Raw genomic sequence first — 12,379 nt, 5'->3', positions numbered from 1 at the left:
ATTTTTGTTGCCTTTTGCCCCCAAGGTAGTAAGTAATGATATCTAAATTGATAGTTAAAAGCTTAAAGTCAGGGTCTTGTCTTTGGTGTTTGGCATTTCAAGTTCGTTGAACTTTGACCGCATAATGGCATATTTATTTATTCTTAATTAAATTATATTCTTATTAAATTGTCTTAATTCTGGGCTTATACTAATTTAGTAATATATTTGCCATGAAGCTCTTAGCATTCACCTACAAATATTACCATAGAAACTAATTTGTCGTTACAAACATTTAAAACTAATGGGTATGAAAAATTTCATAACCAGATGAGTAATAATTTAAGACCACGAACATATGTGCCTAAAAATAAATTGTAAGGCTACAGTTTAGACTCTTCGGTATAGAAATGAACCTAATAAGTATAGGTTATATTTTTTGGTATTGAATTAATACTTATTCTTTAGTTTATTTTGTAGTTCATTTTCAATGTTCATGTTATATTTGTTTAATAATTGTCAAATAATTTTTCTTACATTTGTTCAGGAGGAAAATTAGTATGTATACCTAAGAAAGAGGTGTAAATACCACCCCCAAAACTTTCTGATTTTGTGCAAATCATTTTACGTTAAAAAAAAGCCTTCTTGGTTTTTCGTCATTTTCCATTTTCAAAATATCGTAAATTCCCCAAAAGTAGGCCACCAAATTTTAGAGAAATTTTTCTAAGTTCGAGGCTGTTGAAATTTTGCCAAGTTGCAAATGCATTCTGTTCGCTTTGTTCACGTTTGTACGGTTTTGTGCGGCTGTTCTGTTGGCCGTAGTCGCAAATCGGATGACGACCATGGCGGAGAGCGCAAGTCCCAGTTGCGAATCTCGCTACGAAATACCATCTATTGGCGTCATGTGCATCGATATTGCCAGTACGTTGCAGCAGAATTTTGGTCGGAAGTTCCATTCCTATATAGCGGCGTCTTATGTCAAACTTCTGGAAGCATCCGGTGCCCATGTAGTGCCAATTTGGTAAGTAGTTATAAATATTAATTGTGGAAAAGTTTATTTTGAAAGGGCAGAAAGATTTGATTAAGTGTCAGTGATAATAAATGTTCTGTAACGATAATTAAGAGAATGCCAAAAAAAAGCATTAAGTCTAGCCAAAGGTTGGATGAGTGAAGGGCATAGAATCAATTTAATTTATTTTATTATAATTAAATGCATATACGTTGTTTGATAAGCCGACTGTATTCCAAGCATTTATCTTGCGTAGTCACGTAGTTGCCTTAGACGGTGCTGTTGATTTGAATTCGCTTACAACTTTGAAATAATGAACGAGAAATCGGTAGCCGCTCCTTGCATTGGCATAATGTGCATCGATTTCTCCCAATCTTTGTGGCGCATTTATGGCCAAAAGTGGCACAGTTATTTGTCCGCTTCCTACGTTAAGCACTTGGAGGCCGCCGGGGCATTGGCAGTGCCCATCTGGTGAGTTGAGCAGACCGCCAGCAAAATGATAAACAAATTGCATAAACAAACAAACTAAAAGGCAAACGCCCGGGGAGCAAAGAGAATTAATTATCCGCTCGGCAGTGTGCCAAATAATTCTAGCAGAATGCCATGCGATTAAGGAATGAGGCGAAAAAGTGTTCTTAGTTAAGGTTTATTAATTGTAGCTGGCGAACACTTATGATGTGGTGGACACTTAAATATTTTAAACATATTAGGTTACAATCGTTTAAAAATTTGTTAGCACTATTAACGTATTAAGTTTGTAGGTATGTATGCCATACATTTTAGTTCAATATATGGCTTACATGCCTACAAACAAGTAAACGAATAGGTCTTTTAAGCCTTACAACATTGTACAACTTTATTTCTGGAACTAAGATACAAATATTTATGTTTTATTATTTTTGCCATCGTCTGTGATTGTTTAAGTGATTTTTTAAAAAGCCAAAGTAAATAGTTTTGAAAACCCTAATAATTGATTTTCCTGCAGGATCGGTCGGGATCGAGCATACTATGCGTCGATGATGGACCAGCTGAATGGCATCCTTCTGCCAGGTGGAGCGGTTTTCATCGCCGAGGCTGATAGGCAAGCCCGTCCGGATCTGACCAGCGATTGTGTCCGGAGTGCCGAGCACATTTACCAGCTGGCCATGGAGCGGAACCAGCGGGCGAGAAAGCAGGATGATGTCGGCGGATATTTTCCCATTTGGGGAACTTGTCTTGGCTTCCAGTTGCTTCTCATCCATGCTGCCGAGGATCCCAGAATTCGCACTGATTGCCAGCCCATGCGAAAAGCGATGCCAGTAAAACTAGTCGATAACTACCAGAAATCTCAGCTATTTAAGTCTTTGCCGCATTCCGTGGCTGAGGAGATGGAAAAGCAACCATTTGCCTGTCACCAGCATCGCTATTGCATCACGAAAGAGAGCTTGGAGTCCTGCGGTCTAGCCAACGATTGGAGTCCTTTGGCCACCCAGAAGGATCCTACTGGGCTGGAATTCATTACGATTATCGAGCACAGGCGTTTTCCCATCTTCGGCTGCCAGTTTCATCCAGAGCGGGCTGCTTTTGAGCAGCGTTTTAATGCAAAGGACCTCTGCTACTTGGCGCATTCCTCTTCTGGCATCGAATTGTCCCAAATCTTCGGCAGTCGATTTGTCGACGTCTGTCGTCGCAACACAAATCGTTTCGATACTCCCAAATTAAAAGCACGACATCTCATCTGGAACTGGCAGCCCGTTTTCTCGGGACAATTCGAGGATTCCAACTGGCTGCAGTGCTATCTTTTTGAGAAGGACGTAAACTATCCAGAGGAACGAAATGAATCCGTGGAATCTACCTCAACTGATGATTTGTGATAAATAACTGTGAACTATGAACTAAGATCTCATGATCTTCAATACCTTTTAATTGATGAATTTTTATATTTTAATGAAGTCGACCCAAATATATAACATTGGAAAGCAGTATTTTAATGTAATAAAAGTAATAATTTGTTCAATTAATTTGTTTAGAAATATTAATTGTTTAAAATGATTTTTTGCTGGCTGACAATGCTATCGGTACCCTAATTTTTTTGGGCTCCTACTTAGCTTGTCTTAAGTACGCTTTCTTTGCAGTTGGCATTTCTAAAAATTTTCCTTTTTGTTCTTTCCCATTTCCAATTTCAATTGCTCATCGCATAGAGTAGTTGTAAGTACTTTTCCTCATTTGTTTCATGCAAATTTCACGCTGTACTTTTCCGTTCAATTTTGGTGCGCGCTTTTCCTTTTCGGGTTTTCAAGGATTTTCAATGGGGGAAAGCCATTTTCCGTTGGCTCCTGTTTTCCCTCAAACAAATGGAATATTTTTGTTCATTTTTATGGGTTTCCTTTGGCAAGGGGTATGTGTATTTTTGAGTGATGTGGGAATGAAAAGGACAGCATTTGGGTTTTAGCTTCAAGTGATTTAGCTAATAAGTTAAGTACAGGCTTAAACGTGTGATTATAAATTACTTATATTTTTGAAATTGCAGGTGTAAGTAGGTGAGAAGGTTATACCTAACAATTTTTTGTATTTCCTAAAGGGTATTTACTAACCAAAATTTTAAAAATTGTCTATTCATTGGGTGTATTTTTTGGAAGGCCCATTTTCGTGCGTCTACTTTAAAAATTTCCACTCGGGGGGCTCGTCAAAAGGTTTTCTGCTCATAATTAGCGCATGACATTACGGAATTTTTTTTTCGTCAGGCTAATGGTTATTTGCAAATTCCTTTGCATTTTCCATTAGGCGGACACTGGCTTGGTTATTTATTTAGGTTTTTCCGCGCCAGGATTAAAGTTCAGTCTGAGGTGTGAACACGAATTATTGCTGCCGGTGGAGCGGCTTGTTATGGCACATGTTTTTGTCCGACTCCCATTATTGTTTGCGGCTTCTTGGCGCTGCCACTCTCATTGTTATGTCCTGGTATCTCTGCGTCTGGGTCTCCGGCTTTTCCGCACTGTCTGGCTTCCTTTTTTCCTTTACCCCTCTATTGTGACTATTTTCTTTTTCTTTTTGATCTGGAATCACATGCTAATGAGTCTAGATGTGTGTCTAGCCTTTTCTTCACTTGTTAATCATTGTTGTTAAGTCGAAAAATGTGCCTTGATTTGTTTGCCACTGCTTAATTTCTGTAAATTTCTTTTTTTAGATGTTTTTTTTTTATATGTGGCATGGAAGTGTTAATAACTAATTATCAATAATTCAACTTTTAGAAATTACTGGTTTTTTATTTTTGAAATATTTTTTTTTAATTGTTTACTTATTGTTTACTCAATGTTAAAATGGATATTGCATTGCATTAAATTAATAAACTGTTTTAATTCTTTAAAAAAGTTTTACCTTTTATATGATTCAAGGATATTTTTATTAAACATTTTATTCTTTATCTTTAAAGCTTTTATCAACACGAAATCTCATTGATTTGCATATTTGCGTATTACTATGATATTTACTTACATTTCTTTTGTTTCTTTTGTTTTGTTTTTTATGTGCACTCATGTTATTGTGTGATCCTAGCTGGAAAAAAAAACGTTGTCAGCATAAATGCCGCATTAAATGCCCTTGTGCCCATTTTATAGACTCACTCACATAGATGAGTGTATTCACACTAGCAGAGACACACATTTACACTTGGGCAGGGGTGAAGAAAAGGGTTCGAAAAGTGGGGTGGGCAAAATGGGGTGGGAGAGTGGGAGTGGGAAATTTGAGGTAGTCCGGGCCAAAGTCTAAAAGTAAAAGTTGGCATATTTCTGTTTTCTCAACTGAAAATTAAGCTGCCTTTTCACACACACACACACACACACACTCTCTCACTCATTTGCAAATTGCCTCTTATTCTCCCCTTCCTTTTTTCTCACTTTTTTGTTTGTGTATGTGTGTGTGTTTGTGCGGCTTTCACAATGACGTCATAGCTACGATTCTTATAGGGCCGGCCTTTTGCCTTTTTATAACCTACTTGCCGTGCATTGAACCGGCCTTCTTTCTCTCTCTCTCTCTCTTTCGGGCACAGCTTTTCACCCACTTTCTCCCACCCCCCCTCTCAGACTTTCCCAGCCTCTCCACAGAGAAATTTTTTCTCTCGTACTATTAACATCTGGTCGAATTCTCTCGCAGGAGAGCGCAACTGCAGGCTGCAGCTTGACGTTTTGGGCCATTGAACTCATGCTGCAAGGACATTGCAGATGCCGTCGAGTGACATTACGAAAGCAACAACAGCAGGCAGGACAGCAACAACAAATGACAAATTCTGCAGAAGCCAAAGGTCCTTTGGACACAAGTACCCCTTCACGTTGGCTCCCCCTGCTTCATCCCAGCAGTTTTTTGGTAAGCCCCCTCTAGACGCACAATTTACGCTGATTTGGCATTTAAACTGCAGTTGAAGGATACGGATACACACACCCAGCTCTTGTAAATGCCGTCGAGTGTCGTTGTGTGAGTGCGTGATATTTGCGTGCGTGTGAGTCTGACTCTGTAATCCTTTTAACTGACCCGACAAATGGGCGTGACTTAGGAACGGCCTGATTGGAGCACGATTCTTCCTAGATTTTACGGGCATATGTCGTGTATTTTCCTTACTTTTTAGATTCTAATTATATTTTAGAAAATGCTATTACTTGGCTTACAGGTTGGCATAAACTATTTCAAATTAAAACCAATACTTTTAAAAATAAATAATTTAAATTGATTAAGTTTTCAGAATATCGGCAATGGTAAAACTATTTGTTAACTACACTTGCAGTATTTACATATTTGATGATTTAAATTGTCACAGAACTTACGATATTATTTCCCGAACAAGTATGTCCTGTACTTATTTTTAATTTTCATTCTTCCGTTTTCAATTTAAAATTTCTTCCATAACACTCAAAGATAATATCTTTTCCCAGTGCCCGTGGCCAAAGAGCTTTTAACTATCTGCCGCCCCCTAACAATTAAAATTGCCATTTTCATCCGCTCTCTCATTTGTCAAATCGTGTTTTTGTTGGCCTCTGACTTCAACTGGGCCATAAACATTTGTCGTTCACTTTGGCCCATTTTCGTTGCCTACTTTTGAGGGACGGTGGTTGGGTGGTTCGGTGGCCCAGGGTTTTTGGTCTAATGGGGCGCGTGTGGTGCGGTAAGCCTCTTAAATGCTAAAGGCCCAAATGCTATCGGCCCATTTGGTGCTGCTGATTTGGGTATCTTATTTTTACATTGCTCCGGCAATTATGGGCTGTCGCCTCGCGTTTGGCTAAATTTAACCTGAAAGGCGGGGCGTGACATTCAGCAAGCCACCAAATCGGCTCTATATATATATATATAGTGACATGTGTGTTTGTGTGTATGTGTGTGAGTGCTCTGCTTGTGACGTCATCCGCGCTCTTGCAACGTTCGAAGGCCAATCGACAGCGGACCAACACAAAAGCTTCATTATTCGCAAACATACGATTATTTGGGTTAAGCCCGCGCCCATGTGGCATCCCTTGAAAGGATTAGACCAAGGATGTGGGCCTCATCTTTATTTTATCTTCCTCATCAGTCATCACCTCGGCGAGGTGTTTTTTAAAGAATTTTAGTGGGTCAAGTGTCCTTAAGGATTTCGGCTTGTCTCTAGCTGTGACCTCTGGCTGAAGCGATCTCAAGTCATCGAAAAGAATCCTTGCCTTGCGCGCCACAATGCAAATTGTTGCAATTGTCTTTGGTGGGTGGCGCAGGACGCTGGACGCTGGGCGCTCGTCTCAAGGTCGGTGCATTCAAATTAGCTGCACTTTATTTATGTCTCGGCATCCAAGTATCCGTTTTAGTCCGGTTTTTATGCCAGGCACGACGCGACAGAATGACGCCTTTGGTTTTTGGTTTATTAATAAGTTCGAGTGGAGGACAGGGCGGTGACTGCTCAGCTGCACATGAATGCTTCGAGGGCAGATGGGGGCGTGGCTTGCATATAAATAAATACAAAAAAAAAAATAAATAAATAAAATAAGAGAGAGACCAGCAGCCGCAAAAAGGAAACTGTACCAAATGCAGTTCCCACGCCGGTGGCCTTATTCACAGCCGATTCAATTATGTGGCAAAAATGAGGACACAGTAAACATAGAAATAGAGTTTAAACGAAAAAGACGCACGTATTGAATAAAAGATGTACTAAATGTTTAATAAATATAATTCACAATTCAAAACTGATCTCTAAAATACTTAAATTTTAAATGAAATAGCTTTATGCTACCTTACTTTTTTTTAGATTTTTTAAAAAATGTAGTGCAGTTAAATTTTCTTTTGCAAACTCGATTCCTTGCAATATAAATATTAATTTTAATAATATAAAAATTAATAATATAAAATTTAACAGAATTAACTAAATTAAGTTGACGTCATATTAAGCTGAGATCTTGCGATCTTGCGGTTGGTTACCGTTTCTATATGTATTTTTTTGCATTTAATTATAAAAAACACATAAGAATTAGATATAAGCGTTGATAGTTATTTTATGCCCTGTGTATGACGCTTTCAAGTTCCGGCGTAGGAAAAGGGGTTTTCCGAATAGGTGTGGAAATGGCGGCGGAAAAACCGCAACCGACAAACGTCAACGACTCTAAGGACAACAACGACGGCGACGAGCTGTTAGCCCCTGACCCAGTTAAATAACTGAGAGATAGAGTAAGAGCGAAAGAGAGGACCAGACAGTGTGGGAGAGAGAGCGAGAGGGAGACAGTGCCGACGTCACCACTTGGAGAACCTTCGTTAGGTGCACGGATGACGATGCTTAGCGCAGATGCCCTTGCCATTTGCCTTATCGCAGCGGTAACAGCGGAGATACTTCTTCAGAAAAGAAGCATACACCACCAACCACCCACCACCCACTACCCACTACCCCACCCGCGAACACCCTTTGACCCCAGACCGCCACGCAAATGTCTACTTTCCGCTCCACTGGTCGTATTCGCTATAAACTGATTATTATTGAGTTTTAAATTCAATTTGTTGGGAACGCGTGGAATGCATAAAATACCAGAGAGCGGTGAAAAAAATGGATGCTGCTGGCAACCAGAGATTCAGCTGAGATATGAAGCCACTTTTCTCTAGCAATCGATTGATTTTTTATGACTCTGCCATGCGTCACTTACTGCCCAGGATTCATATGAAGCACCCAGCGATTCAGCTGTCCTTGCACTTTCGCTAATTAAGGAAGGGCTTGCGTCAGCACACATAAATTCACCATAAGTGTGCTCAAAGGGCACACAGTTGTTTCTGAAAATCGACAGCTTTCAATTCATTATAGAATTTTTCCTTATACTTTATTATAGAACAAATATTTTTGTTCTTCAGAATCACAGTGAAACTATTCCTTAAGGCACTTTACAAGTGGTATTGTTTTTAATTATTCAAAAGCTTTTAGATAATGCAGCTGTCTTTTTCTATAACAATTTTCTGTTAGTATTTTAGTTAAAATAAAAAAATAAACGATTTTATTCTTTTTCTGTAATCTTGACAATTACTAACTCACCTTAAAGGTAAATAGCAAAACCGTTAACGCTTAGGCGATTAAATTTGCTTCATTCATAAGTTTTTGTTAAGCTTACTTTCCGCATGTCCTTGTGGCACCCACCTTTGCCAGAATATTCCCAGCCCATCAAGACATTGGCAGTTTCTCCCATGGACCTTGGCTCAATAAAAGGCGAACTACTGCTGGCCCAGTGAACCAGAGCCAGAGACGAAAATCGAATTAAATGCCAGGCGACGTGTGGAGCAATGAGGCAAACAAAGTTGCCAATTTGGATGCGGGGTTTCCCGAGGGCATCCCACAACTAGATAAAAGTAGGTCGAGGACAGGATGCGTGATCCGGGAGGTCTGGCACTTGGACGGCTTCTTGCGGCAATTATGAATGAAATCCTTTCAGGAGCGAAGTCCGTTCCACCGGCAGTCGCAGCAAGGTCGTTCGGCCTCTCTCCTCCCCGCATCGTCACATCCTCGCAGCCTCGCTCTCTCTGGAGCCGCTCAAGGATTCCTGGCCCGGCTCAAATGAGCTCAGCTCGGTTCAGCTCCCGTTGCGGTAAACGTCATCGTCATCGGACGACCTCCGTGGCAGGCGTTAACCTTCGACCGGCGATGGCGATGGCGACGTCGACGACTGCATCACCCGATTTGTGAATGAAAACAGGGCCAAAGAAACCAGTATTCCCTCACCAATTGGTATTTAAAAACTTCTCTAACTCCTCTAAAAAAAATATGTTAGTTAAAACTTAATCAAAACAGAGCAATATAAAAAAGTACAATTTTTATTTTTCCCATTGATATAATTTAGATTATATTATATTTAGTTGATGGCTATATTATGTTTTATTAAATTTCCAAATATCAGTTTATTAAACAAAAATATTAAGATAACGATATCTATCCAATTATGTGATCTTAGTATTTGAATAAATTCATATTCCGTATAATGAATAATAATGTATTACATATATGACCTATTTGTTTAATTTAGTCGTAAAGCTACCGCACTTATCACCAATTTTTGTGATTATATTATGTCTATGTGGGAGACTAATTAATATGGGACCAAGACTATGGACACATTGTGCTCCCTTAGGCCCTTTTTTCGCCCTGACAAATGGTACGTGCATTGGCCCAGTTTGCTGTGCGGTCTATTACCTTCTTTTTGGCCGCTCGACTGCGTTTGGAATAAATGTTTTGTTTATTTTTCCTCCAGTTCGGTTTCTTTTATTTGTCCGTCGGTCCAGACACGTAGTTTGCTAAGCTCGTTTTGCCCGAGAACTGACTGCAGATGCCAGCTTATGCATTCGTTTTGGGTCACTTCATATAAATAATTGAAGTCCCTTGGGAACAAGCCTAAAGAGCCTGAGTACATGGCTAATTACGAAAAGGGAGCTGAATTCGGAGGAGTGGCAATTTATGTTTGGACTTAGATAAGTACTTCAAAGGTTCCCCCAAACATAACATTTAGGAAATCATGAAGAAGAATGCATAATTTATGCAATGCTATACTCTAAGTTTGCGAAATTGAAGAATTAGTTAAATTAAAAAACATATATGTATTTGGTTTGTTTACTGAAACGTTTTAACTTTAGACACACTTGAGTTGAAAGATGTTAGTAAATAAAATTGTTTTTGACAACTTGTAATCACAAGTTTTTCTTCTATTGTAAAGTTGTTTATTAGTCTTTTGTTTAAAACAATTTTTGTATTATTCTACGACAACATTTGATTACAAGCTTTTGCGTTTGGTTTACCTAAATTGTATTTGCCTCTATCTGTTTTGCGTAAATCTTTTAATTTTCCTTTCGTCAATCAACCAACAACCTGCTCAATTTCCGAAGCCTATTTTCTCGGGTCTCCTTGTCAGTTGTCGCTATGAAATGTAGACATTTTGTATGCATATTAAGTTCAATTACCTACACACAGGCTGCATATCAAATGAGAATCAGAACCAGAGACATATCCTGCTCGAGTGCCACTCCTCACAAGATCGCACAGTATTTGCCAGTCTGCCACTTGATTGTTCTCACGTAGCCCTATATTTGGGTTAAAATGCGAATTAGCATAAGTGATGCCTTCCAAATAACCCCCACGCTTGTGGGATGTTTGGCAATTACCGATGATTTAATTCGAACTAAAAATAGCAGACCAAGGACCATAGGATCCTTGAAAATTTCATTAAATTTTCCCCTACCCAGATCTTGTTTGAAAAATGAAATTACAGGACGAGTGCCATTAAGAACCGGCAGAAACAACACAGATAACAAGCAGGAAACATGAGCAATAAAAACGCACAATAAAAATATGAGAGCAAGCGTTAAAATATGAAGGAGAAAGACCATACCGATGTTGATGATGAGATGGCAAAGGTAAACAAGATACGAGTAAATATTGACATGGAAGTCGGCAGTCATACAAACAGGGAATGTAATGGAAATAAAAATGAAAATGATGCGGGGCTTCTTCCTTCCCTTCTTGGCGGCCAAAAGTGAAGGCCGCCACTAAAAGACAGTCAAAAAGTTGACAAAGTAGGCCGCAAGTTCAGATTGTTCTTCAAATTTCTACGCTGGAGTGTTTTTTGCTTACCATTTTTCCCACCCTCATGTGTTGCAAAGCCAAAAAGAAGATTAATTACTTTGCTGCTGTTTGCTCACAGCGGTCTGCATGTTTTTACCCAGTAAGAAGCCTAAAAAAAGTTTTTGAGTCTACAAAAAAAAGTATATTAAAAATGTGTAATGCATTTTAAACAAAGTAATAGTGCCGGATTTTTATTTTCGAATTTTAAGCTTAATTCAAACATAGAATGAAACATGTTCAAATTAAAATGTGCGTGAACACCTTTTTGATAATCAGTACAAATAAAATCTCTCCTACAAATTACTTTAAATATTTGTCAATGTTAAATTTGTAATTATTTTCTTACGCTATTTGTATACATTTTTTTAAGGCCTAAAATATTGTGAGGGTATTTCCCGCATTCTATCAATTCAAATCAGTGAAGTGGCAACAAGTTGACCACATTCTTGATCCCCCTCCGTTGCCTTAACTTTTCATGCGCGGCGCGTGCTGCAAATTAACACGCCCTGCCTCATAAAGAGTCCCCATTCCGATGAGTAAAACAGGGGAAAGGGGCGGCAGAAATGCGGAGAAAGTTGGAGGCTGAGGCCCCAAACTGCCTGCGAGAAGTTAATGCCGCGTAACCTGTTAAAAGGAATCCCGCATTCGATTCCCTCCATGAAATCCTCGCGTTACCTTGAGGGGCCCATAAAGCGAGCAACTCGAGACTCCACCACAAAAACGAATGTTAAAATTATTTGCGTTTATTATTAATAAGCAGCACAGGAACATTCGGCTCCCGTATGTATAGAGATGAAACTTAAACCGAAAGATTGGGGTGGAAACACAAGCGAAACCCGTATGGAAATAGCAAAGAAAATGCTAAAAATATTCACCCCAGCACAGGCACTTAATTAAATGCTTAAAAATAGCTATTCTCAGGGTCGGAGGCGACAGCTGCTGGTGAATGGGATATTAAAGACAGTCGACCGCAAAAGGAGGATGCGAGGAGGAAACTAGTTCCTGAATGCTGTCAAAATGATTACGTGACTGCGGCTGGCTGCTGGAAATGCTCACTTTATTGTTACGAGCATTTGCAATTTCAACTCGAATGGGAAAAGCCAACCAAAGAGCAGCCAACACTACGTATGAGCAACAATCAGAGCTGTAAAAATCACACATACGCCCCATAGTCGTCCCACAATTGGTTGCGTATCTTTTCATCTCACTTTAATGCCCCTACATTTGTCGACTGTCAACGAGAATTAGGTCAAAGGATATTTTTAGCCCTCAGACTAGGAGCCAGCCAATTTCTGATATGGGATGTGTTGCGAAAATAT

The 12,379-nt window shown here is 39.3% G+C and overlaps 1 protein-coding gene across 3 annotated transcripts; it reads left to right on the top strand.

Annotated features, from left to right (window-relative positions):
* Positions 1-346: 346 nt before the first annotated feature.
* LOC128257018 (gamma-glutamyl hydrolase) lies at positions 347-2,968 on the top strand. Of its 3 annotated transcripts, none has more exons than XM_052987811.1 (2): positions 347-1,000; positions 1,974-2,968. In XM_052987811.1, the coding sequence occupies exons 1-2, from the start codon at positions 813-815 to the stop codon at positions 2,839-2,841; spliced, it is 1,056 nt and encodes a 351-aa protein (XP_052843771.1). In that variant the 5' UTR covers positions 347-812; the 3' UTR covers positions 2,842-2,968. The 3 variants fall into 3 exon arrangements, with proteins under 3 accessions (XP_052843771.1, XP_052843772.1, XP_052843773.1); XM_052987812.1 differs by lacking the exon at positions 347-1,000 and adding an exon at positions 1,067-1,459; XM_052987813.1 differs by lacking the exon at positions 347-1,000 and adding an exon at positions 1,494-1,698.
* Positions 2,969-12,379: the final 9,411 nt, after the last annotated feature.

This window comes from Drosophila gunungcola (assembly GCF_025200985.1).
Source record: "Drosophila gunungcola strain Sukarami chromosome 3L unlocalized genomic scaffold, Dgunungcola_SK_2 000002F, whole genome shotgun sequence".
In the NCBI taxonomy this organism is placed as follows: Eukaryota; Metazoa; Arthropoda; class Insecta; order Diptera; family Drosophilidae; genus Drosophila; species Drosophila gunungcola.
This window is presented reverse-complemented; position numbering and strand designations above follow the sequence as displayed.